This window comes from Aotus nancymaae, unplaced genomic scaffold (assembly GCF_030222135.1).
Source record: "Aotus nancymaae isolate 86718 unplaced genomic scaffold, 86718_ANA_hifiasm-v0.15.2.pri h1tg000016l, whole genome shotgun sequence".
In the NCBI taxonomy this organism is placed as follows: domain Eukaryota; kingdom Metazoa; phylum Chordata; class Mammalia; order Primates; family Aotidae; genus Aotus; species Aotus nancymaae.
Genome location: NW_026988428.1, coordinates 72,857,947 through 72,885,525, shown reverse-complemented (window position 1 = coordinate 72,885,525; position 27,579 = coordinate 72,857,947). Strand labels below are relative to the sequence as shown.

Genomic DNA, 27,579 nt, shown 5'->3' with positions numbered 1-27,579 from the left:
TTGGAAAAATTAATTGGCAAAAAGATTACTCTAAGTATCCTTTCAGTGGAATATTGGATGTTGTCTAGTGAACTCTCCAGGATTATCTGATTCTAGGGATGTATGCCTCAGATTTTCTTTGGCCAGCCTATTTTACAACTCTACCCAGTTGTTTAAAAAGAAAAAGATAGCAATGCAAATAAATTATGTTCATAGAAAGGCAATTAAATTTGTATGATTTACACATTGTAGAAAAAGATTCCATTTTCCTGTATGATATTAACCACTTATTTCTATCTATTAGTAAATGTATTTCCTTATTCTTGTGTGTGTTTATTTATTTATTTATTTATTTATCTGTCTATCTATTTTTGAGACACAATCTTGCTCAGTTGCCCAGGCTGGAGTGCGGTGACGTAATCTCGGCTCACTGTAACCTCTACCTGCCGGGTTCAAGCAGTTCTACTGCCTCAGCCTCTTGAGTAGCTGGGATTACAGGCATGTGCCACTATACCCGGCTAATTTTTGTATTTTTAGTAGAGATAGGATATCACCATGTTGGCCAGGCTTGTCTTGATCTCCTGACCTCAGGTGATTTGCCCACCTCAGCCTCCCAGAGTGCTGGGATTACAGGTGTAAGCCACCACACCTGGCTTGCTAACTGCATTTATATATGTCTGTGCTTTAGATTGTCCTTTGAACTGGTTTTTATATCTACTGTTTCTCTCATTCATTAATAAATAAAATCATTGATGACATGTTGATTAAAAAAAGAATTTAGACAAACTTTAAAAAATAGGGCATTGGAAGTTATATTAATTCAAGAGATGGAATTACATTTAAAGAATGATATTTAATAAAAGAGCTAACACTAAACTTTGTAAGATCTTTCAACGGTATATTGCCGGACCCCATAAGAGAACTCAAATTGTGAGAATTTATTTTGGTTTTTCAGAGTGGCAGCAACTACGCTTATTTGGAGCAGCTTGAGAGCTTGTCTGCGAAAGGACGCCCTATCCCTGTGCGTCTTGAAGCACTGCCACAAGTGGAATCGCAGGTAGCAGCGGCACGAGCATGGAGAGAACGGACTGGGCGGACGTTTCTTAAGAAGAATTCTAGCCATACGTTGTTACAGGTACATGAGCTTCAACATTCTCATAAGCAGCTGATAATTTAAGTAGTAATAGTATTGATGAAGGTTATTTTCAGTTTACTTGATTGCCATTATACAAGTGATTCTCATTAGGTAATATCAGATGTTGACTTGAATCTGGAGCCTTGAGCAGATTCATTTCTAGTTAATCTTGTGCTGGCCCTAGAAAAAGCAGTTGATCTTGGATTGTTATTGGACTCTATAGTTATTGTAAGGCCGGTTGCCTCACCCAGAGCTCGGACGCACACCCACCCCCACCTCTTTTTCAAAAGCTTGGACAAGCCTGGACGAGCTCGGGCAAGCTCAGACATGCTCAGGCTTGTTCCCTTCTCCCATGCTCGCACAGCCTGACCCTCCCTTAAAGAGTCCAGTATGCAAACAAGGTGCTGTAACCATAGCCTCTCGTTAACCAATAGCAGCTGAGTCTTAACAACCAATAGCAGCTGAGTCTTAACAACCAATAGCAGCCGAGTAATTCCAACCAACAACAAGCCAAGTCCTAGGTCAAGGCTTGTAACACCCAATAGCAGTCCTGCTCTCCCACAACCAATCGAGCTGTTTCACTCCCTATAAAACCCCGTGCCTGAGAGGAGTCCATGCGACTTCTCCGGCCCCTCCTGTCGGACCGCAGAACCTTGTCCGGGAGCCTGAATAAATTCCTTCGCATTGGATCTTCTTGTGCTGGCCTCAGTTTCTTCATTTTAAACTCAGCGAGAATAAACCTTACAGTTATTGAAACCTTTTTTTCTTTTTGTTTGTTCTTTTTTTTGTTTTTTTTGAGACAGGGTCTTACCCTGTCACCCAGACTGGAGTGCAGTGGCACAATCTCGGCTCACTGCAGTCTCGGCTCACTGCCTCCTGGGCTCAAGTGATCCTCCCACCTCACCCTCCCAAATATCTGGGACTACAAGTGTGCACCACCATGCCTGGCTAATTTTTTGTATATTTGGTGGAGATAGGATTTCGCCATGTTGCCCGGGCTGGTCTCAAACTCCTTTGGGTTCAAGTGATCTGCCTGCCTCAGTCTCCCAAAGTGCTGGGAGTGGCTTACACGCGTGAGCCACCACGTCCAGCCTATTGTTGAAAGATCTTAATTCTCCAAAGCACAAATTTATATATTCATCATTCCTTTCATCTTGAGCAGTTTAACATTGTAGTTAAGAGCAAAGGCTTTGGAATAAGATCCTTCCAGGTTTGAGAACAGACTCCTTAATTGCTAACCCTGTGTCCTTGGGCAAGTTATTTCCTTTGAGAGCGTCAGTTTCTGTTGTTTATTGTCAGTTTCTCTTGTTTATAAAATGTAGATACTAATGGCTACTACATAGGGTTGTTGTGAGGAATGAATTAGATCACATGTATATAAATTTCTTAAGAAAGTGCCTGGGACATGGTTGAATGGTCAGTAAATCGTTCCTTTATTATTTTTACTTTTAAGATTTTTTAAAAACCAGAGTATATAATGTTGGTTTTATTTTTGTAGGTGCTGAGCCCCCGGACTGACATTGGCGTATATGGGAGTGGCAAAAATAGGAGGAAAAAAGTGAAAGAACTAATAGAAAAAGAAAAAGAAAAGGATCTGGACCTGGAGCCTCTGAGTGATCTGGAGGAAGGATTGGAGGAAACAAGAGATACAGCCATGGTGGTAAGAAATTACTTAGCGTCTTGAGTTTGCTTGGTGAATTGGAAACTCTGTAATGATATTAGCAGACTCACTGTTTTTATGTTTTTGACTTTTTATTTGTATATACTTTGGCTTTATGATTTTATATGTGTTTCACATTAAAGATATTTATCACCAAGGTATACAAAAAGTTCAGTATTCTGCTCTTTTCCCAAAATTGTCTTTTCCATACCTCTGTTCTTTATTGTTGTTTTAATTATTGTGTACTGTTCCATCAAGTTGTTGTTCGTAGTTTGCTGAGTACAGTAAGTCCTCAATCAACAGCTTCTTGCACTGCAACTTTAAGCAAAGCAATGTATAACGAAACCAATTTTACTACAGATTGAGATAAACAAGAGTTAAGTTTCTGCAGCATATTTCTGGTCACAAAAACATCAGACTTTTAAATAAAGACCCCAGACACTTCTGACATTAAACATTGGAAAAATTCGAGCTAAACATATATTTAAAAAAGAGTAATAAAAATGAGATAATTATCCAATTTTTGATAAATTAGTGAGTGACAGTGGCATTGGCCAGGAATTGATTTTTTTTCTCATCAATATTATAATGAAATCACACTGAACGTAAAGATATTATTTGAGGACCTGCTGTAGTTTTCTAATTTTGAGCATTTTGCCTGTTACTAAGTTTCTTATTATAAGTAATAAAATGAACTTCTTTGTTTAACCTTTTCCTTCTTTTTTTTTTTTTGAGACAGAGTCTTGCTCTGTTTGCCAGGCTGGAGTGCAGTCGTGCGATCTCGGCTCACTGCAGCCTTCACCTTCCAGGTTCAAGCGACTCTCCTGCCTCAGCCTCCGGAGTAGCTGGGATCACAGGCGTACCCTATCACACCTGGTTTTTTTTTTTTGTATTTTTAGTAGAGACGGGGTTTCACCATATTGGCCAGGCTTGTCTTGAACTCCTGACCTTGTAATCCACCCGCCTTGGCTTCCCAAAGTGCTGGGATTACAGGTGTGAGCCACTGCACCTGGCCACCTTTTCCTTCTTTTAAATTTCCAAGACTTGACTCTTAAGAATATAATTACTGGGTTAGAATTTAATATAAGCATTTTGTGACTCTTACTACTATTGTGCCTTTCAAAGGAATTACACAAGGTTACTGATTTCCTTCTCTTAATGAGTATTAAAATATTTGTAGTTGGTGAGAATTATGCTTTTTTGGTGGATAGGAGGAATGTGTTAAGATTACTAGGAGCCTGAGAAAGTAGAGAGAGAATACGTGTGAATCTGGACAATACATAAAAGTAGGGAATTGCATATGATATAACTCTTTCTGCATACAAATGATCCTATTTTGAAGCCAGTGAAAATGATCTCTGATTAGAGAGCCTGCCTAACAAGTCAGTCTTGCTAGACAAGTAGGACTGGAAATTATTTCAAAATTGTTTCGAAGCTGTTAGGAGTTTAAGAAAAAAATGTACTGACAGTATTGATAATTGATTAAATTTGTTTGCCTTTATTTACTTTGTTAAAATGAGTTTCATAAAACTCTATTGTTACAGTTAATCATGAGGTTTTGCTATTCTACTCACACATGAAGAGAACTTCTATAGAGAAATAAATTAATTTGTATAGGACTTGCCCCAGGGAATGAATTATGAGGGGATGGGAAACTAATATTGAGTGTTTACCTTGTACAAGGTATCAGGTTAGGCACTTTCAGATGTTGTCTTATTTAATCCGTAAAACAGCAAAATACAGTTGGTAGTATCCTTATTTTTCAGAAAACAGAGTTTCTGAAACTTGTTTCCCATATGAACAGTCTAAAAGTACAAGAGCCAGGCTTTGTGCCCAGGTTGCTTGATTTCAAGGCATTCTGTCTTTCTACTGCACCCTACAGAAGAGGCCAAAGAACTGTACTCGTATACATAATCAAATATGATAGCACTTTGCCCATTTCACAGCTGAGGAATGTTTGCATGGAAACTGTCAGGGGCCCCCAATTTTAGGAAACTGTTTATAACTGATAACTTGGAGAAAGATCCCACAGCCTTGAAGATTTGGTATTTTGGGGGTATATTGCAGTGACTCTTTTTAATTAAATGTTTGTCTTGTACAGGTGGCAGTTTTTAAAGAACGGGAGCAAAAAGAGATTGAAGCCATGCATTCCCTCAGAGCAGCCAACCTAGCCAAGATGACCATGGTGGACCGCATAGAAGAAGTAAAATTTTGCATTTGCCGTAAGACAGCCAGTGGGTTTATGCTACAGTGTGAGCTCTGCAAAGACTGGTTCCATAACAGCTGTGTTCCTCTCCCTAAATCAAGTTCCCAAAAAAAAGGATCCAGCTGGCAAGCTAAAGAAGTAAAATTCCTTTGCCCTCTTTGTATGCGGTCTCGAAGGCCCAGGCTAGAGACTATTCTATCACTCCTGGTATCCCTTCAGAAGTTGCCTGTACGGTTGCCTGAAGGAGAGGCCCTACAGTGTTTGACGGAACGTGCTATGAGTTGGCAAGATAGAGCACGGCAGGCTCTAGCCACGGATGAACTATCCTCTGCCCTGGCCAAACTGTCGGTGTTGAGCCAGCGTATGGTGGAACAGGCAGCTCGAGAAAAAACTGAAAAGATCATCAGTGCAGAACTCCAAAAAGCAGCTGCCAATCCAGACTTACAGGCAAGTTCAGGATTTACATTCTTTTTTCTATTTCATGGGATAATATATCAGTGTGTAAATAGTAAATCAAATCTGTCTTACCATTTGATTAGGAAAATAAGAGTAACTTGTCAGCAATTATATTATCCATTGCATTCTCCTTCAGCATACACCATAGCACTTTTTTGGGATACATAACTTAGTGAAATATTTCTGGGACTATCATCCAGGAGGACTTTGGCATCATAATCAAATAATTTGATTTCTACTAACTGTTGAAGAACTCTGTTAGCCACTTTGCTTATTCACTACATTTTGGTGAACTTAAGCACACCTTAATTACCCTGTTTGTTTAGCATGTCATGCTGTTCATCTTGGAATTATTTGTTGTTTAGGGACACTTACCTAGTTTCCAGCAGTCTGCTTTTAACCGGGTGGTAAGCAGTGTGTCATCTTCTCCTCGGCAAACAATGGACTATGACGACGAAGAAACAGATTCTGATGAAGACATTCGAGAGACATATGGCTACGACATGAAGGTAATTACATGGACAGGCTGTGTGGGTACATACCTGATCATTGGGTTTGGTAAAAAAAAAAAAAAAAAAAAAAAAGCTATTGAATGGCAATGTTTGAGGCCTGAAAGTGAGAGAAAACTAGACATTTGTTTGTTCTGAGTTTACAGTCATAGCATTTTTTTCAAAACTCAAAAAAATACAGGTTGCTGAAACTTTTTTTTTTTTTTGAAATGGAGTCTCTGTCACCCAGGCTGGAATGTAGCAGCGCAATCTCGGCTCACTACAACCTCCACCTCCTGGGTTCAAGCAATTCTTGTGCCTCAGCCTCCTAAGTAGCTGGGATTACAGGTGTGCGCCACCACTGCCTGGCTAATTTTTGTATTTTTAGTAGAGACGGGGGTTTCACCATGTTGGCCAGGCTGGTCTTGAACTCCTGACCTGAAGTGATCTGCCCGCCTCAGCCTCCCAAAATGCTGGGATTACAGGCGTGAGCCACTGCGCCTGGCCTGAAACAACAATTTTTAGAAAATAGAATTTTAAAAAGATCTGTATTTGTTTTCCTCATCTTATAACTCCTTATGGTATAGAGGAACTAGAAGAACAATGCATTAAGTTATGTAAAGCTTCATGGTCAATTTCAGTTTTTTTTTTTCTTTGAGTTGTTAAAGTCTGTATGCAGTTAAGTTTTAAGAATTCCATTCCAGGCTTGACCTGAAGACTCACGCCTGTAATCCCAGCACTTTAGGGGAGACTGAGGTGGGAGGATCGTTTGAGAACAGCCTGGGCAACATAGTGAGACCCCCATCTCTATAAAAAATACAAAAATTAATTGGGTGTGGTAGCATGTGCCTGTAGTCCCAGCTCCTTGGGAGGCTAAAGTAGGAGGATTGCTTTGAGTGTAGGAGGCTGAGGCTGCAGTGAGCCGTGGTTGCACCAGCCTGGGCAGCAGAACAAGACCTTGTATCAAAAAAAAAAAAAATTATATTCTAGCTAGACTATGAGTCTTTTGCTCTGCTTTCTTGTCTGGTTGGTGCTAGATAGAATGTCATATTCAGAGATGGGTAATATAATATTTGGGCCCAGGTTAGAATTTGCTGAGTTCCAGTTGCAGATACAAAAAACTGTTTACTATCAATGTGATTATTTTGGTAATGACACCTCACTGGTGGTGAAGAGAAGGTTTTGGTGAGTTTGTTTTGTGTTGGATCCAGTTGGCCTTTTGTTATCACTTTGTGTCAGGGGCAAATCCTTTGCTTTTTAATCTAGTAATAACATGATCTCGGCAGAGACCCTGCCAGATTACAGTCAATCCATTGATTTGTTTTATATAATTCTTGGTTGCTTTGTTTAGAATCTATGCTTGTAATCTGAGAATTCCTCCTACTCTGATATAAAACGCTGCCTCCAAAGAACAAGGGGAGATCCTTTCCCTACCCTGTCACTATCTTTTGTCTCTTCAGCTTGCAGATCAGCTGGGTAGTGCTCATTAATCTCATCAACATTAAAACTCCTGGGATGTAAAATGAAAACCATCCATCATAGACGCTTGTAGATTCTTCTGCAGGAAAATATTTTTTCTCAAGATAAAAATGGATCCAGGGGAAAGACTTGAGAACAGTTGCAACGTGAATTAGCCTATTCAAATAATCTTCTTAAGCACCTTGTTATCCAGAAGTTAATGACCGACTTTGTTTACAAAGTTGTATATAGGATGACTAGGAGCAGCTGAAAAGGAATGCAACCCATGCCAAGCATAATTAGCGTTTTGCTTGAATACTAGAATCACCCGTTTACCCTAGTTAGAGGCCTTTGATATTTTTGGTGGTTACTTTCTAGCACATTAAATATCAACCACTCCTCTAGAATTGCTTAACATGATGGGCTTTGCTTGAAAGCAGACTTGTAACCTATGAAAAATCACGAGTATTGCATGATTTTCAGGGCTAGGGATCACAACTGTAGTTTTATATGGTTGTATGGAGTAGTCTTTTTTTGGCAGAATTTATATGAGAATCTTAGCTTACTGTCTCTTTGGTAGTAGGTGTTGGCAGGGTAGAAAAATAAGATTATGGATTATCTAGTGTTAACAATGTATTTGACAGCTGAGAAGAGAAGAATGGTGTAAAGACTTAACAGTAATTCAAGGTCAGATTTACTTTGCAGTCAAATGCTCTACCACTGAGCTGTACCCCTGCAAATTTACTTTGATGTTGATATCTTTGAATGAAAAAGAAACCAAAACCTATACTCTTGAGCATTTTCCCATAGAGCAAGCGATTATTGTATAATGAAAATTTTATTTGCCAGTTTATTTGCATTTGGCTTGGTGGTTTTTTCCTTTGTGTGATGCCCTCTGTTGTGACCATAAATTCATACATACTTAAAATACTTTGAACTTAGTATATTTGGCTTGAGGAAGAGCCCCCTCTTGGTTTAGGAAGAGGAGTAGGTAATTAATTAGTAAGCTAAAATCAGCCGTTTTATCTTAGTTATCATCCAGAAAATTACTGCTTACGAGGTAGATATTTAATGAAGCAAAGTCTGTCCTTGATTTTTTGGGATTGTGTCTGTGTGGGTGAGGTTGTGGGAAACTAACTTCAAGGAGAATCATCTGAGACCTAATCAGAGCTCACTTAACATTCCAAAGACTGTAAGTGAGAAACAGTGAGATTAACGAGCAGCACGAGCTGATCTGCAAGCTGAAATTATTTTTACTCCCATCATTTTTACAACGAAATGAAAACAAGGACCTGCTGCTGTGCTTCCTTTTGCTTAAAGTCAGTTTCCAAGAATCTACTGATGGCATTACATGAAGACTTATTATAATCTGTATATTGTCAGTCAGACATATACTTGTATTAAGTAAGAGCAATTGGCAAGATTCTAGGTTTGAAAACCCTTAGAGAGGAGTAAATGGTTTGTGTCCTTAAGCTGTCACATCTAAATTTATCTTCCACTCCTTAACTTATTGGTATGGGAGTTTTTCAGGTTGTAGACTATAGAAGGTAAATTACTTAATAGTAATTTTTTTGTAGGTTTATTATCTTTATGGGTTGTTTTTGACCTTAACACTCTTTTTTGGCTTGAATCTGTAGTCATCATGTTCCTGGACAGAACGAGGTCCAGCTGCTTGTTCTCGCAGTCCAGTAAGAAGACGCAGACTGACTGAGAAAGAAGGGAGTTTATTTCTGCAGCTGGTTATGGAGTAACTCACCAAACCAACTGCAAAGTTACAAGTCTTTTTCAATGCTTGTATTCATTCTAAACTCTATACCTATGTGTGGGAGTGCACCTACAAGCGAGAATGTCTCATTCAAACTGTATCACATCTTTGGGTAGGGTCCAGGCTCTGGAAAGCTTTCTCTAGAGACTTGGAAAAATTTCTTTATCTTAAGTGGGCCCTGGTACAAGGTGTGTGTAAGAATGCCTTCATAATTTTATCAGGCTTTAGGGTCTGAGAAAACCCAAGTGATAGCTTAATGGGTTTGTTGTCACATTTTTGCAGTCATTCCTGTTTAACTTACACATTCATCAGAATTATGATAATGTGTTAGTGGAAACTTCTCTGGTTACTAATGGAGACCTGGCCTGCCACAATTACCTTTTTTCTCCCCAGTTGACCTTTTCTGTCTTATTTAACATCAGATATTTAATTTTAATCTCATATTTATTATATTAGAAGCTTTAACTTGAAAGCCTCCATTTTGGGACTTGTCGTAAAATAAGTTAAATGACTCTAATTCTGAATACTTCTCTTTGTTTCTTCTTCAGGACACAGCCAGTGTGAAGTCCTCTAGTAGTCTTGAACCCAATCTTTTTTGTGATGAAGAAATTCCCATCAAATCTGAGGAGGTGGTGACTCACATGTGGACAGCGCCTTCATTTTGTGCAGAGCATGCTTATTCTTCTGCTTCTAAGAGTTGTTCTCAAGGTATTACTCCTTTAAAAAACTGTGGGGAAGATAAACCTAAAACCGGTGAGAAAAAACATTATGTCAGTCAAGACTGTGAATCCCTTTTGAGTGGAATACAGTGCTCGGCCATGAAATGCTAATGGAAGCTGAAAATGCTATTTTCCTTAGGAAAAGCCAGTCTCCTATTTGCATTTTCTGTCATCACAGCCTGAAAACGTACATGGAATTATAGAGTCCTAATTAGAACTTTAGGGGCTATCTAGTCCCAGCCCTCAGTTCTAGAAAATTCTGGGTAGGTAGTCCTTTACCTTCTATTTGGTGATTATCAGGAGTTGAGTAACTACTGCTTTTTAAGAATTTTTATTCTGGTTTTGGATAACTTTAATTGTTAGATAGTTCTTCCTTTCCTTGGAGGGTGATTTTCTCTATGATGTTCATTTTTCTCTCCCTCACTGAAAACAAGTCACATTACTTTAGGTCACAGCTCTGGAAGATGGAGGGTGTTATCTCTTTGTAATAAAATTCAGGATTTTATGGAACTGTGTATTATTGTCTGTTCATTAGAAGGATAACCAGATATGACAGCCAAATGCTTTTTAAATTGCTTAATCTTTTGTTATACTCTTAAAATGGAGAGATTCTGGTTCCCTACTCCTCTTGCCACATGATAAAGACTCAATAGAGATTAACAATTAACATTCAGGATAAAGAACCACTGTTTTTTTTTTTTTTTGAGATGGAGTTTCTGTCTTGTTGCCCAGGCTGGAGTGCAATGGTGAGATCTCGGCTCATTGCATCCTCCCCGTCCCGGGTTGAAGCAATTCTCCGGCCTCAGTCTCCAGAGTAGGTGGGATTACAGGCATGCACCACCATGCTCTGCTAATTTTTGTATTTTTAGTAGAGATGGAGTTTCACCGTGTTGGTCAGGCTGGTTTCAAACTCCTGACCTCAGGTGATCCACCCACCTTGGTCTCCCAAAATGCTGGAATTACAGGTGTGAGCCACTGTACCCAGCTGAAAGAACTGCTTTTTATTAATAACCCTAAACCATTTTTTAAGAGTAGGGCTTGGAATTGTTCATCTTTTTGGTCCGTATTTGTTTCTAATTCTGTTTACATTTTCATACTGATACAATGAATCCATATATCTGAAGTTAGTATTGGGGAATGTGGGGCTATTTTAAGTATTTACTTTGAAAACATGTTTTTCCTTAGTTTGAATTTTTTTTTTTTTGCTTTGTTTTATGGTATTTTTTGGGAAAGGTTCTAGCACCCCAAGGAAACAACCTCGGAAGAGCCCTTTGGTGCCCCGAAGTTTGGAACCTCCAGTGCTGGAGTTGTCACCTGGAGCTAAGGCCCAACTGGAAGAACTTATGATGGTTGGAGATCTCCTGGAAGTATCTCTGGATGAGACTCAACACATATGGCGGATTTTGCAGGCCACACACCCACCCTCCGAAGACAGATTCTTACATATCATGGAGGTGTGAATTTTATGCTTCTTTAAACAGTGGTTTTAAAACTAGAATGCCTGGGTTTCTTAGAGGTATCAGTATCATAAATGTTAGCAAAGGGATGGCTGACGGTAGTAATCTGGCTGTCTTACTTTCCCACTTCAGCCAAAGAAATTGTGCTATCTTGCTGTTTTCTTTCCTTTCCTTCCCCTTCCCCTTCCCCTTCCCTTTCCCTTTCTCTACCTCTCTTTCTTTCTTGATGTCTTTTTTTTTTTTTTTTTTTTTTTTTGAGACGGAGTTTCGCTCTTGATACCCAGGCTGGAGCGCAATGGCACGATCTCGGCTCACCGCAATCTCCGCCTCCTGGGTTCAGGCAATTCTCCTGCCTCAGCCTCCTGAGTAGCTGGGATTACAGGCACGCGCCACCGTGCCCAGCTAATTTTTTTTTTGTATTAGTAGAGACGGGGTTTCACCATGTTGACCAGGATGGTCTCGATCTCTTGACCTCGTGATCCACCCGCCTCGGCCTCCCAAAGTGCTGGGATTACAGGCTTGAGCCACCGCGCCCGGCCTCTTGATGTCTTTTTTGTTGTTGAACACCAGAGATCTGACTTATGGTTTTCTTTATTGAGCTTTTATGTAGTATCTAAGTTGAAAAAAGGCCATTTCTGCTAAAAAGAAGGGGATAGGAAACGGCATGATTGATAACCATCCAGTTTAGAACAACCTCCTTAGCCCAGACTCCCATTATTGGAGGGCCCAAAGTTAGGGGAGAATATATAGTGGCTATAAAAAAGAAGCACAGGGATGGTTAAACAGAAGTAGACTGGGTGGGAGAGAAAGTCCACATTCATAAATCACACTTACATAGCAGTTCCATGAGCTCATTTGATGCGATGATGATACCATATCCATTTGGTCCTCACCACTGTCTTGAAGAGGGATTGGTAGGGGAGTGAGAGACAGAGCAAGTATTTTACCCATTCTGCATATGAAGAAAGTGAGTATGAGAGGTAGAAAATTAAGGTCACACCTCCAGTAAAAATAGAGACCTGGATTCTAACTTTGCCATTTGACTCCTAGTATTCTTTTCATTGGTTTCCTTGTTTCCATGTAATAGAATGGTACCATATCACCAATAAGTGATACAGATACATTTAGCATACTGTAGTTTGTTTTTGTTTTGGAAGTCAGATCTAGGTAGCCTAATTTAGATAGTGTTTTCCAGTCTGCAAAACATTTTCTTCTCATTCATTATCTTACTCAATCCTCTTTACAGATAAGGAAGCACAAAGTATTAAGAGATTAAATATCTTGTTCAAGATGTAATAGAGTTAAAGCACTTATAATCCAGTCTTCTTTTGGATTCTGCTGATTCTTAGATTCCTTTCAAAGATTTTCAAGTCTCAAATCTACAGAAAAATGAATTCTCAAATGTTTTTTCTTAAGGAATTTACTAAGTTTATGTTATGTTTCTTCAGTATTTCTTTCTCTGATGCCTCCTCCCATTCTTTCTGTTACTAGATACACTTTTACCGTGAAAATTTTAAATGTTTATTACATTGGCACATACTAGCAGCAATATTAAAACGCTGAAAACAAAAATGACAATTTTTTTTTTTTGCTTGGTCACGTGAGCTGTTTTCTGGCCCTTGGCAAAGTCACTATATATTCTTTGTAATGAGATCGTAGATACAGTTTTATGTTTTTCTGACGTTAAAAAATAACCACCAATACTTTTGTTAATTGGGTTAATACTTTACTAGTAATAAATTGAAGACCCCGAAAGTTACTACAAAATTTAGTACAGTTAGCTTTTTGTGTGTGTTTTCATCTCTAACAGAGATGCTACAGACTGTGTTAATATGTTATGTTAACACTGAAATTTTTTTTTGCCCTTTTTCTCCTACTAAGCTGAAAATAAGTTCAATATTTCATTTCAGACTTGTCATTATTTTCTACTGTTATCGTCATTGAATAGCATACTTGCCTTCTTAAAATGTCTTTTAAATATCTTTAGAATAGCACAAATCTTTTTTTTTTTTTTTTTGAGACAGAGTCTCTCTCTGTTACCCAGGCTGGAGTGCAATGGCTTGATCTTGGCTCACTGCAACTGCTGCCTCCTGTGATCAAGCCATCCTTCTGCCTCAGCCTTCCAAGTAGCTGGGACTACAGGCATGTGCCACCACACCCAGCTAATTTTTGTATTTTTAGTAGAGAGAGGGTTTCACCATGTTGGCCAGGCTGGTCTCAAACTCCTGACTTCAAGTGATCCAACTGCCTCAGCCTCCCAAAATGGTGAGATTATAGGCGTGAACCACTGCGCCCGGCCCATAAATCTTTTTTTGTTGTAGCATAATATCCATAACATACAATTTACCATTTTAGTCCTCTTTAGGTAGACAATTCAGTTGGAACAATTGTCACCACTCTTCTTTTCCAGAATTTTTTAGTTATCCCCAACAGAAACTATACCCATTAAACAAATCTCCATTTCTTTTTCCCTTCAGCCTCCGATAACCTCTGTTCGACTTTCTGTCTCTCTGAATGTGTATTCTAGATGTCTCATAAAAGAGAGTAACACTGTTTTTTAACTGTCTTGCTTTAAAGTTGTTCCTAATTTTATATTTTTGAAGGATGACAGCATGGAAGAGAAACCACTGAAAGTGAAAGGAAAGGACTCTGCAGAGAAGAAACGGAAGCGGAAGCTAGAAAAGGTAGAGCAACTTTTTGGAGAAGGAAAACAGAAGTCCAAGGAGTTAAAGAAAATGGACAAACCTAAAAAGAAGAAATTAAAATTAAGTGCAGATAAATCAAAGGAGCTGAATAAACTGGCCAAGAAACTAGCAAAAGAAGAAGAGAGAAAGAAAAAGAAGGAGAAGGCTGCTGCAGCCAAAGTTGAACTTGTGAAAGAGAGCACTGAGAAGAAAAGAGAGAAAAAAGTGCTGGACATCCCCTCAAAGTATGACTGGTCAGGAGCAGAGGAGTCTGATGATGAGAATGCTGTATGTGCAGCACAAAACTGCCAAAGGCCCTGCAAGGACAAGGTGAGTTCCTACTGTTTATAGTCAAGTGTGAGGGGTCAAGGAACAACAGTTGTGGAGATACATGTTTGATACCAGTGTAGTATGTTTTTGATTCTAGGATTTGGACTTCCAATGTAATATCTTTTGTACAATTTCTATAAACTGTTTCAAATAATGAGGCCCTTAGTGTGCCTAGTAGAAGAAGTGTTGTATTTTTAAAATCATATTCTTAGTGAACATAATGAGACAGGAGCAGAGAGAAGCTATGTGCCAATCCCTGGCAACCAGTGCATTTCATATGCAGTGGGCATAACAAGTTTCAGAATAGTCTTGTGCCTTCCCTGTAAGGTGACTCAGGGAACTAAATACCTTGTCAGTTAGCCACAATGGCCTGAAAAAAATCCTGGGCCAGTATTGTAAGAGCTGTGGCAAATTGCATTAAGATTGTATTCCAAAGACTTGAAGCTTTTGGTCCATATCTTACTCATACTGAGACGTATGAGCACTCTCCTGAATGGAATATGATTTTCTTCAAATCTTTTACAAGAAATAATTCAAACCTATAAATAAATAAAATAAATTTTATTTTAAAAATTTCAACCCTAAATTTTAAGTATAGTAATTCTGTGATGGCCATTCTTTAGATATAATGTTGACAGTATGAACTTCTGAGAAATAATCAGACTTTGTGAAAAATTCCAGTTGTTTAAATGGTTGGAGGCACCTGTTCTTGTCAAGAATATTGATAAATCTGTAGTTTTAATTTTATTATGCTCATTACACTACTTGATATTTAGAATTCAAATAGTGCCTCAGTTTGAAAATATAAACAGTAAATAAAACTGCATCACTATTCCCTATGGGTTATGCCCTCACTTATTTCTTCAGTGAAATACTTAAGCATTTCTAGAGCTTGAAGAGACCAAGAGGTCACCTTGTTCAGGCTGCTCATTTTACAAATGATGCAACAAGGACTCAGGGAAGATCAATTATGTGACCAAAGTTACAGAGCTAATAAGTAGCAAAACCAAAAGTAGAACCCTAGATCCCTGGCTCTCAGACCACATTCTCTCCACTAACACTCTACCCCGTTGATAATTGAGATGTAAGTACAAAAACACATTCCAGACTAAATTACACATATTTAAATAAATGAGATGTATTAGAGGTGTTCTGTTTATTTTTGGAAAATGAATACTGTGTATAGTAAAATATATATCCTGTAGTTTAATTTTCCAAGGCAGACAGCTATAAATATTTTAGTATTTCCTTTCAAATTTTTTATGGGATTTGTTTTATATGATTGTCAGACTGTTTATTGACTTGCATTTATTCATTTTATAAATATTCTCCTATATTATAAACATTTTAAAGCATTTTAGTACATAGATAATACAAATATTATTTTTATCTTTAATTTTGAATTTATTTTCATTTTAATTTGTTTATTAAAGAGGCTGATGCAGAGTTAACTTTCTCTTTGGGTACCAAAGTGTTAGCAGTTCAGTATTGGCAGAACCTTCTCCCTTTCTTTTCTCCTTTAATTTTATGGTAGTTTCAAGACTAGCAGCAAGGTAGAATGTTTCTTTTGTAAACTTCCCTGTCATTCTTTCTATAATGTTTATATTTATCATAAACCTTTTATTTTTGTACTCTTTTTGTCCTTATCACTTAATCTTTCCCCTCCCTTCACTCAGCGTTTAAATATGATTCAGTTCATCCATTATTCCTATTGTCTTCTTAGAGCAGCGTAAACACTATAGGCTGTTTTTTTCTTCATTTGTTATGAAATTGTCAAAGTAACAGGTTCCCTGCTTAGTCAAAGAGTTATGATCATAAGATGAAACAATCTCTGTGAAAGCACTTGTTAACCAAAAATACAACGTAAGTGCTAAGATGTGATGATCATTATTTTTGGAAGAACCATGAGATTTGCTCCTAATTTATTATAGGTATTTTTAAAACAAAATCTAGAGTTATCATCTACATTTTGATGGAGCAAAAGGAGATTTGGCTGAGTGCTCAGAGAAAATGTCTATTTTGAACTGTTAAAATACATAAAGGTGAGCAATGTGTACCCTGCCCTATCTTGTTAGTTTACATAAAACAGTGTTATATTTCCTTTTTTATATATACTTTTGGACATCCATGCCAGTGCAACAGTGTTATATTTCTATAATGTGTTTCGTTTTAAGCAGAAGTTATTTCAGATTATAGATATTTTTCCTGTTTTTGCTATTTTGCAGTTTTTATGGTTCTATATGTTTGTTCCTGACACTTTTACTAAATAAAAGTTATATTTCTATAAAAGCTTCTGTAAAGAATATTAAAACTTTCTCAGTGTATAGTGTTTCTCTAAGAAAACTTAACTAATGTACAGCACACATTTATAGAACAAAATAAGAAAAGAATGCTTTTGTCAGGTGCAGTGGCACATGCCTGTAGTCCCAGCTATTCAGAAGGTTGAAACAGGAGGATTGCTTGAGTCCAGGAGTTCAAGACTGTAGTTAATGTGCTATGATTGTGCCTGTGTTTGCACCACTGCACTCCAGCCTGGGCTATGCAGGGAGACACTGTCTCAAAAAGAAAAAGATTGGCAAGATGATGTTAAAAAAAAAAAAAAAAAAAAAATGATGCTTTCAAGAGCAGTTTGTTCTTTAAAATACCGTACAGCAAAAAATAACTTCTAGGGTTCACTTGTTTTTAGGTGAATTCTCTCATCAGTAATTACTATTATTTCTCTAACCAATAATTACTGTTACTTTTCCCCAAAAATGTGCAGATTGAGAAATACTTTTTTTTTTTTTTTTTTGGAGACAGGGTCTTACTTTGTTGACCAGGCTGGAGTACAGTGGTGTAATCATAGCTTGCTGCATCCTTGATCTCCTGTGCTCCAGCAGTCCTCCCCTCTCAGCTTCCTGAATAGCTGGGACTATAGGCACACACCACCATGCCCAGCTAATTTGAGAAATGTCTTTTAAAAATTAAAAGAAGGATTAAAGGCGGCTAGTTAAATGTGCCTAGCCTCAATTTCAAGATGTTTTAGAAAAGGAAAGACAATACCAGAATAATGTAAAAGATTTTGAAAAAATTCTTCCTCTGGTTATTAAATTCATGTCAAGCTGAAATTGATAATAATGAACTATTTTTAAAAGATAAAGTTCAGAATCTTTTTCTCTTTGAACTCTTTATTCAGTCTTACTGGTACCAAAGATAAAACAAGTTAACTGGAAAAAGACCAAATTCTTTTCAGGCTAATAATTTAACATTTTTCTTCTGTATTAGAATAAATATTTAATAATTTTTCTTATGAAAATAGTCTTCTTTTTCCCTTCACTTTTTTTACCCTCTTATTGTTGGCCTTTTTCTTACCCATTCTTACTTCTGTAAGAAGTTTGGTGTGGTAAATTAAGAGACTGAATTTATGAACTCTCACTTTTACTATTTATTAGCCACTCTGATTTTAAAAGATTTTCATGGGGATGTTGCCTCAGTCAAGGTATTTGCATTTTTAGTGGTTGTACTAGTTCATATCTCCTTTTAGCATAGATAATCAAAGGTTAAGTTACCTAAATGTGTGTAACTAACACACACGCACACACACATACGTGATTTTGAGCTAGAGTAACCATCTCGGTTTCCCTGGCACTTTTCCAGTTTTAGCACTGAAATCCCCACATACTGAGAATTCTTTCATTCCTTGGCAAATTGGGAGGGTTGGTCACTGAATATTGAGGGCACCAAGAAAATATACACAAGGATTCTGAACTTATGTTGCAGTTCACTAAATGAATTGTTTTCCTTTTTCAAATCTAGTTTTTGCAAGGAAACTTGGTGGAAAAGATATTAAATGCCAAAATAACAAAAACTCAGTTACTAAGCTAAGAATATCACTAAATTACCAGATTTTCTTTTTTCCCAGTGCAGTACTATTCTCTAAGAAATGAACAAAATATACTATACCAAGTATTTTTTTCTTAAGTGTTGTAAATATGAAACCATACAGCAAAACATAAATATTAAATTATTATTTTCTTTCTTTAATGTATTCCTCTTTAAAGCAGACATTTACCCCAGATCTGAACATAGTAACCTATTTGTACTGTAATGTAAAATCTCTTACCATTCAATATTTGAACAGCTCATAGCTGTGAAGTTTAAGAATTATTGTTTTGGATTCACTAAACACATCTCCTAGAAATAATGAAATGGGAGATGACAATTTATACAGTTATCCAAATTCTATGTTCTTGAGTTTTCAGGATATTACATTGTATGTTGCCCCTGTGTCAAAATCATCTTTGGAGTCAGTTGACATCCCAGACTTTAGTTTGCTTTATGATCCTGTGGGCTTTTCACACAAAAGTAGAACTCAAATTTGATTGTTAGTAGATGAACGTGATAAAAAGATATTGGTAAGAGAAGGACTATTTTTTGCTCGTCATATTATCAGGCTTAAATTGTTATATAACCTGTAGTCTGGGTTAGAATTTGTGTACCAGTAACTCAAGGAACATTGTATACTCTTTTGAAATGGTAGAAGAGCTAGACTTAGGAGGGGACCTCTAGTCAAAAATCACAAAAGGGAAAGTATTGTCTTATTTGCAAGAGAATTTTGGGAAATTGTAAGCCAGTGAGTATAGTGCAAAAATTAGATTTAAAGAGACATAGGACACTTTTTTTGGTAACAAATACTGATATACTGATAACTTATCCAATGGGTTATAATGAATGGGGACTAGACTGGATTAAGAGGGTTGGAGGTAAGGGTAAAGGTATCTTTTGGTTCAGGGGGTACCATTATAAACACAATAGTATCTCAAACCTGGGCAGCACAGAGAACCACAATTTATCCTTCCAGTTCCCTTTACCAGTCCCAGACAGCCAAAACACTCATTCTGAGTGCACCTGCTCTACAGCTAGCATTTTATAAGTCTTCACCTGCTTGTAGTACTTTAATTTTTACATTTTGTGCAGTTGCCACCATTATTTCCCTTTCTTGTAGTCTCTAATTAGTTTGCTACCATAGGAACATTTTGATGAGGTTTTTTTTTTTTTTGCACAGACTTCAGAAGCTAAACAAACAATTACAGAACAAAAACAGAAATCAGTTTAGGAAGGTATTAAGTTGCTCTGAATTTTCCAGCAATGATCAAATTTAAAATATATGAGAATCACTTGGGAGCTGATTAAAAATGTAAACTTCTGGCTTGTACTCCCCAGATATTCTGAGTTCATAGTATGATGGGTCCCAGTTACATTTTTAACAAACATAATGAGATGATTCTGATGCCAGTGGTCTACACACTTTGAAAAGCAATGCTGCAGAGAGTTACAACAAGGTGTAAAATGTTTTGTATAGTGTAGGATAATGATAGGGCCATGAGACCATGACTGGAAAGTGCCTCCAGTATCCTAGGCAGTGAACTAGTTGTTTTGCCATACATTATTTCATTGGATCCTCTTGGTAATCTTGTAATTAATGTCATCTCCGTTTTTCAGATAAGGAAATTGAACTACTTAATGAGGTTAAATGACTTGCCTGAAATTATACATACTGGAACTCAGAACTTCTGAGTTGAGTAATCTTTATGTTAAACAATGTTGTCTCTTAAGAGCTAGAACTTGAGAATAGGAACAATTAAAGTAAAATATTATTTTGATAAATTATTTTTCCCACCCCTTATAAGCCTATAACTACTGACATGACTGTTGTGGTTTTGACAATTTTTTAATAGGACATGGAAACTAATTTTGAAAACCACTCACTTTCTAGGAATGAAACTCATTTACCTAGCCAAAACGCTCCTTCCTCTGTTCTTTCTCATAAGTTGTATTGAGGTACTTCTTTGATCCGTTTCTACTCCTTACTTTGATACCTGATAAAGCTTATGGTTTTAAGTGGCTTCTTATGCCAATGAAAAGATCAACCTTTGTATTGAGGTGAGGGAGAGTAGCTCTTTTCATCTTAAATGTTCTCGTTTGCCATGACATTAGCTGTAAAAACTACCACAACCAGCCTTCAAATATAAAAGGCAAAAGTCACTTTATTGTTAACTCTAAGTCTGAGACTTAAAGTCACCAAACTACAGTCCCTCCCTAGCCTCCTGTAACCATACTGTCATCAGAAGGGTCAGAGTTTGCTTGGCATCTGCCACTGACCTATCAATTTTCCAGATTTTAATTTTAAACCCCAAAGTGATCTATTGACCTGTGTCTTTGACTGTTATAATTGGTTAATTTGTAAGATTTGACATCTGATATTTGCTAACTTTTTATAGGGAGTTGTATTTGTAACGGAAGAAGAGAAGAATAAAAAATATTAGTTTTAAAAGTGGCCTATGTGACTGCTTTTCTAAAAAGGTATTTAATGCTCTTAGTACTTTGGCTTATCTCTTTGAAATAAAGCTAATACACAGGATTGCCTTCACATTGTTGTACTCTTCCTTTCTTGATTGATAATTGCATTATCTTAGAGCCTAGAAATTGTTAATATTAGCTAAAACTACTTGGCTGCTCTATTAGAAGTACCCTTTTTGTCAAATTTTTCTCAAACATGTTTCCGCCTCACAAGGAACCCCAGGTATTCATGAGGTAATGGAGTACCTGAGAGGCCTAATTTTGTGGATACACTATGGTAAAATATAATTTTGGGGTATTAACTTCTCAGCTTCTTTCTTTAAAAAATAACCCCATAAGAAGTCATTGCCTATCTCTAGACATCCCAGTTGTTTGCTATCATTTAAGCCAAGAAAGCTCTTTGGTTTGCATTTATTCTAGGCTTAATGTTTATGTAACCTAAACATTCCCCAATCTTGTTTCCTACAGGTAGACTGGGTACAATGTGATGGTGGCTGTGATGAGTGGTTTCATCAAGTTTGTGTGGGTGTATCTCCAGAAATGGCTGAAAATGAAGATTACATCTGTATAAACTGTGCAAAGAAGCAGGGGCCAGATAGCCCAGGTCAAGCAACACCTCCTTCCTTCATAATGAGCTACAAACTACCAATGGAGGATCTTAAAGAGACCAGTTAGCAGATGCTTGGTTAGTTTGGGACACGGGGGAAAATGGACCACATTGAGACCTTAGTCATCAAGTAGAGTGGTTTATATCCACTTGAAATGTTGCTTCCAAAGATGAATGGCCTTCAGAGAAAGTCATTTTAGTGCTGGCTTCCTCTTTGCATGGACTCTGTGGGTTACATTCTCTATCAACATATCTTTGCAGAGGGTGTCTTCTTTGGTACAGCAGCCAATATTTCAACTCATGTCTCCTTCGAGTGTGGTTTATTGCATTAAGGCCAGATGCTTGATTGAGCTCTAGGGTGGCTGGTTTGTATTAATACATTGATGTGCTAACAGGGCATGTAGGATGTGGCTTATGTCCAGTTGATATTACTTAGAGGCTTACAACTTAGGAGCAGCACCACCTGAAGGTGCTAATTGCTTGGATCTCCTTCATTGGGATAGTTGGAGAGGGTTTTCCATTATTACCTGGTACTTAATGCCCTAAAGATACAACTAGGAGTAACAGGGCCAAAGTTATTTCTGTTAGACATCAAGGAATGATATCAGTCTATTGACCTCAGATATTTGTGCTTGTTTGTGCTAGAAGAACACCCCAAATAGGAGAACCTCTCACCATCTGGGGCAGGTCACCTTATCTTTGTAAGGATGAGGATGTCATCTAGTTCAGAAATCTGATTAGATTGGATTCTGGGGAGAAGAACCTACTACAAGGCAAGGAGCCTTTTTTTTGGCTTTGAAAAATCTTGCTGTCTTGGGTCTACATTTTAGGAAAGAGCAGGTACGTGGATCCAGGCTTCTGCCAAAAAAGAAACGACGACGATGACGATGATGAGTCATACTATCTTACTGAACTACAGTGATGCATGCTTTTTGGGAAAAACTTCATTCACAAGTATTCCAGACACCAGGCTTCAGGCATGGCCATGAGCAAGACCAGCAAATAACAGCTTTTTGCCTTGCAGCCCTGACCCCAATGTCTGCTGTTTCCAACACTGGCAATTACTAACTACAGCCCACAGCAGATGCTGTTGAATAACACCATGGCTTCATCAGAGGATGGGGGTTGTAGTACCTCTGGGTGATGAAGTTGTTTTAGTAAATCCATTTTTAAAAAGAAAAAAAAGGACTTGTTTTTACTTTTTTCTAAATGTCTCTGACTACTGACTGTTCTATAAATAGATTATTTTTCCTTTTTTAATATACATATATGAATATATAAATATATATATTTACTGTTACCAGCAGTATGTGACAGAGTTTCAACATCAAAAACCCATTTGGGGGCTTGCTTTTTCTTCTTTGCTTTTTTTAAAAAAAAAATCCCATTCCTTCCTTGTACAAGGAGTTAGCACTCCCTCCTCTGCCCCAGGCTGACCAGATCTTCTATTTTGCTTTTGTTCAAATAGATAATTGTTTTTCCTTTGTGTGTTGGGACTTGTCCCTGTCTGCTGGGAAACTTGGTCTCACTCTAGTCTGTGCTGGCTGTTTTTCTTTTGTGTGTGAATGTTTGAAACTATGGTGCTGTGTCCTCTTCCCTCCTGTTATGTTCTCTGTTCTTCTTAAGGTATTAGGTAAGCTGTATGTAAACTCTTAATAGAAGGGGACTAATTTTTTTAAAGGACAAAAAAAAAAAAAGACTAAAAATAGTGTTTTGTCTTCATTGTCTGGTATCTTTATTTTGGTTTAAAAATCTGTGGTTTGACTTAAATTCATCTGTTTTCCTTTTAAGGGGGGATTGGGGTGGACCTAGCAACAGCTTATAGTCTCTTCCCTTTTTGCCCCAGTCTCTTTTAAAGAAATGTCTTCTAGTAACTAGAAGTGAAATGTACTGTCCAGTTACAGTTTGAGTGGGTATGAGATTTAACTCAAAAGGCATCTTATGACAAAAAAAGCAGATGTTTTCTTATAAAATCCAATTCCTGTAAATGTTTTCTCTGTGGTTCATACTACCTACTTTTTAGTCATTCTTTTCTTAATATTGTATAACGTTTGACTTGTTCAGAGGTTTGTTAGTATTACTATGCATGCATCTTGAGGTCTCATCTCAAGTGTGTGTATGATCCAAGATTTCAGTGAATATTGCAAGGTAACTAATTCACCAATTTCATAAGTTTTTGTTTTGTCAAACTAAAGATTATCAATTAAGAATTTCATCTGGTTGATGTTATACAAGAAAGCACAATATTTTTTGCCTTTTGGTCTTTATAAAAGTCTTCAGATACTTGTGGGTTAAAAATTGAATGTAATTTTAAGTGACGGATGCCTGGAATACAATTTAAAATTTTTATTTTTCCTTCCAAGTCTTCCATTAAGTATTCCACCATCGGTGGAGAGTTATGAGGGTGCTGAGAAAGTATGAATAACTTCCAGTTACTTTCTGACATTTCGAAACTTAAATATATCTTTTCATTGATACTATGGGATTTTTTGTATTTACTTGAAAGTCATGGAGGATTTGGTCTGACTTGACAGGTTTAGACCAAGGCCAAGAAGAACAGAAGGCAGAAATTAATGGCAAAACAAAAAACACAAATGTGTAGTTTTGGAATTAACGAAACGAGATTCGTCTATTTAAAGAAATGTTGGTGTTCTAATATATAGCATTATTTTCACTTAGAGGAAATTACTTATTTACAACTTGCTCCCTTCTTCTGTGTTGTAATATTTTGTATTAAGACATGATTTAAAATGTCTTTCTACCCTTCTTATCTCCTCTAAAGTGCAACTGGAGTTGCAGTTCTTCACCATTAGTATTTTAACTTCCATGTTTAATTATTTCAAAGGTGTTTCTCACTACCTTCATTATAAATTATCTTGGCAAAGGTTACAGAAAGAAAAATGGAAAAATGGTAGGCCTTCGATATTTTTATTTTTTTATTTTTATGCTTGCATGAAGTTTATTGATACATTATACTTGGTGGCAGACCCCTCCCTGAATGTTGACCCTTCAAACAGCATCATTGCTGGATCAGTTTTCAGTTTCTGGTTTGTGAACTTTGTGAGCAGTAGCCACAGTTATCTCCCCAGCAATACCATAACTTCCAAAGGGAGCACATTCGTCATCAGATCCTGAACTTTTTTTAGCTACATCTTCTACTGGGAAAGCAACAGAAAGAAAAACAGGGCTTTTTTGGCTTGGGGACATCTTGTCCACTTGGAGGATTAGCATTGTGGGGACTTAGATTATGTTTCTGGAATTTCCCATCTGTAGGAACAGTAATGGGCACTTTCACTGCAGCATATCTCTTCAAGGCGTCTGAGTGCGAAACAACAGCATGCTCAGGAAGAGGTTCTCATTCCTGTGCTTTCTGAACATTTGAGCCTACTAAGATAAAAGGTGGGGCACTGATCTTCTTTGTGTCGTCCATCACATAAATTGGAGAAGTGACTGTTGGTGGATGCTGCGGAAACTGCAGATCCTTAGGATTAGATATGGAGAGGGTTGCTTGGGAGAAAGGTGCAGGTGGCGGTGATGAGTGACTTTGTTGATTCTTATCAGGCAATAAAGGAATATGGTGGTGGAATATGGTCGTTGGAATATGGTGGTGGCTGTTCTGGTTCACTTGCTGCCATTGCTGGCTTCATCAAACCTTACTCAGCTGTTGCTTCCCCTTCTGGTTTGATTTCTGATGCAGTAAGACCTTCTGGAGCAGAAGGGAAGGGGCCACTAGATGATTTTACAGATGTACCTGAGTGCACTGCTTCTGCAGCTTCCCCAGAGAGCACAGTTTTGCCTTCCATCTCCTGGGGTGCGGAGTTTTCCCCGGACTCCTTCTGCCCAGTATTGTCAGAGACTATTGAAGTGATGGCCACTTCAAAGTGCAGAGATTTTTCAGAGCCTATTTTGATAGTGCCCTCTGCATCCAGGGGTTGGTTCTGCAGTTACCTCAGGCTGACATTTTAAAGATGTATCTGAGAGTAGAGCTGTTGCTTCTGCCTCCATTTATACTGAGAGATATTTTTCATTCTCCTCCAACTATGCAAGTTTTACAGATTCTACAGATTTTTTAGACATGCCAGAGGTTGTTTTTTCTGCTACAGGTTTGGGACTAACTGGTGGTGACTGTTCATTTTCTTTAAGACAAGCAACTTGATCAGTGAAAGGGATAACTATTTGTTCTGGCAGTTGCTCGACATAACTCCTTCAGTCACAGGCATATCATTATAGATAGATGATATACGAACAGTTGACATAACCTCAGTATCAGCCTACAAAGGGACCTCAGGAGCTTGATCATAAGCAGGAGGTTCTTGTTCATCCTGCACGGGGACTGAGGAAGCCGTTGATAGTTAAGCCTCATTTTCTTTGGGTTGAGAACCCAAATCTACATGGACAGATGTTTGGCTCACAACGTGCACTTCTAGTACCTTTCCAGGATACACAAGAGGAGCAGCCACCGTGACGTCTTCCGCAGCCTCTGAGCTTGGCACCTCCTTGATAACAACAGGTATACTGGTTGCCACATCCACCATTAAAACATCAGATTGATCAGAATGAATAGATGAAACTTTACCTAACATCTGAGCAGCAAACTGAGCTGGGTCAGCTGGGACATAGGCAAATTCTGGTGAGACAGCTGTTGGAGGTGGTGAGGAGGGTGGGATAGTAGTCTTAGGGGTAGCTGCTTTGGGAGAAGAATGATGAACTGCTTCAGTTTGCTCAGCGCCTAGCTCACTGTAAGTTGATGGAAACTGGGTGGTTTTGTCACTATATCCTGTTCTGGTTACATTGTCCTCCTCTGTGTCTGTAGATTTTTCCATCCGTGTAGGTACTTTAGATTCTACAGATGTTTTTTTCTGGTTCTTTTAAACATTCTACTTTCTTCTGTCGTATTGACCTGACCACTTATATACTTTAATCTGATATTCTTAAAGGCTAAGTGATTAGAACTGTGGAGATCCCCGAGTTTAGAAGTACAAGTATAGCACTAGTAGTTAGCTTTCTAGCTGGGGGAGAAGACAGGACATCTTCCTCCCACAGATGTTTATTTTGCTTCCTGATAGGTACTGCAACAAAGCCATGTTGATGTGTAGATGCGGGACTTCCTCACCAAGCTGCTGCACACGAGCTTTGCCTGCATGATTCAAATTTGTGCCTCAGTAAAATTATAAATTACTGCATGTCATACTTTCAATAATTGAAAAGGCAAACATTAAACCTTTGATTGCCCACAATGTACTTTAATAATAAAAAAACATGGCAGCCAGGTGCAGTGGAGTGCACTGGTAGTCAGGAGGCTGAAGTGGGAAGATCGTTGGAAACGGAGTTTGAGTCCATCCCGGGCAACAGCAAGTCAGTCTTTGTCTCTCTCTCTCTGTCTGAAAAAAAACAAAGGCTGACAGACCTGTAAGATTAGCATGATTTTACCTGTGCTTTACCACTGTTCTTCTCTACTGTTGTCTTTAGTAGGTGTCCAAAAAAATATCTGTTCTTTTGTGTTTCTTCATTTTTGGATTTTGGATGCAATTCAGTGCATGTAAAGAAACTCCTTGCTTGTCAGTATTTTAATTCTGTAGTACATTTGTGTGAATATCAGCCAGTGCTTACAGTAGGAGGATGAAAAGAAAAACTGAGAAAACCTCTCAAAGGATGGCATTAGCCACTTTTTAAAGGAGAAAGTGACAATTTGGAGTGGGATTTGAAAAGTGTAAATTGTGGAAAAATTGAGCTGTTGAAGTCCCACATATAACCAGGTTCAATAAAGTTTCACGTGTGAATTAGCTTCATATGTGTGTAGAAGGTTGCTTTTACAGTAAGTCAGTCCTTAAATACTCAATTTGAAATTCCTCCTTTTTTTTTTCTTCACAATTAAAGTGTATCATTACTTCTTTGGATATGAATGTGCCAGCTGGTATCTCATACTGTAGTATGAGAAAGAAAGAATGGATGTTAATGTATTTTTTGAATTTTCATCTTCTCTTGGCCTGGATCATATCCAGTCACCACTATGCAACAAATGATGTGCACTGGGCAAGGATATGATGGGTTATTAAAGCTGTATCTTGCTTGTTCTTTCTTTTGCAGTACTCCAAGTGGTCTAAACAGCAATGTCTTGTAAACCTCAAGATTCCCCATTGATTATTCCCTTACATATTTATTTACAATTTATCAGGGTAATTGGTGGTGCCTTCCAAAAAATATAACCCGATTTCTTGATCTTTGAGCATGTTTTGTGTTTCTTTTGTTTTCTGAAAGAATATTAGATATGGTTAATTACATCTAAAATATTTAAA

The 27,579-nt window shown here is 37.7% G+C and overlaps 2 protein-coding genes and 1 pseudogene across 2 annotated transcripts in view; 2 read left to right on the top strand and 1 right to left on the bottom strand.

The window, feature by feature from the left end:
- Positions 1 to 27,509, top strand: part of KDM5A (lysine demethylase 5A) — a 99,964-nt gene extending 72,455 nt beyond the window's left edge. Inside the window, exons 21-28 of the mRNA XM_012438934.3 lie at positions 935 to 1,114; positions 2,613 to 2,774; positions 4,876 to 5,427; positions 5,802 to 5,945; positions 9,696 to 9,855; positions 11,100 to 11,320; positions 13,927 to 14,337; positions 21,145 to 27,509. Of these exons, the coding sequence (XP_012294357.2) occupies positions 935 to 1,114; positions 2,613 to 2,774; positions 4,876 to 5,427; positions 5,802 to 5,945; positions 9,696 to 9,855; positions 11,100 to 11,320; positions 13,927 to 14,337; positions 21,145 to 21,351 (2,037 nt within the window). The 3' untranslated portion in view covers positions 21,352 to 27,509. The remainder of the gene's footprint in view (positions 1 to 934; positions 1,115 to 2,612; positions 2,775 to 4,875; positions 5,428 to 5,801; positions 5,946 to 9,695; positions 9,856 to 11,099; positions 11,321 to 13,926; positions 14,338 to 21,144) is intronic.
- Positions 21,293 to 27,579, top strand: part of SLC6A13 (solute carrier family 6 member 13) — a 70,887-nt gene continuing 64,600 nt past the window's right edge. Inside the window, exon 1 of the mRNA XM_012438936.3 lies at positions 21,293 to 21,361. Within this exon, the coding sequence (XP_012294359.2) occupies positions 21,355 to 21,361 (7 nt within the window). The 5' untranslated portion in view covers positions 21,293 to 21,354. The remainder of the gene's footprint in view (positions 21,362 to 27,579) is intronic.
- Positions 24,247 to 26,106, bottom strand: LOC110568524 (uncharacterized; annotated as a pseudogene).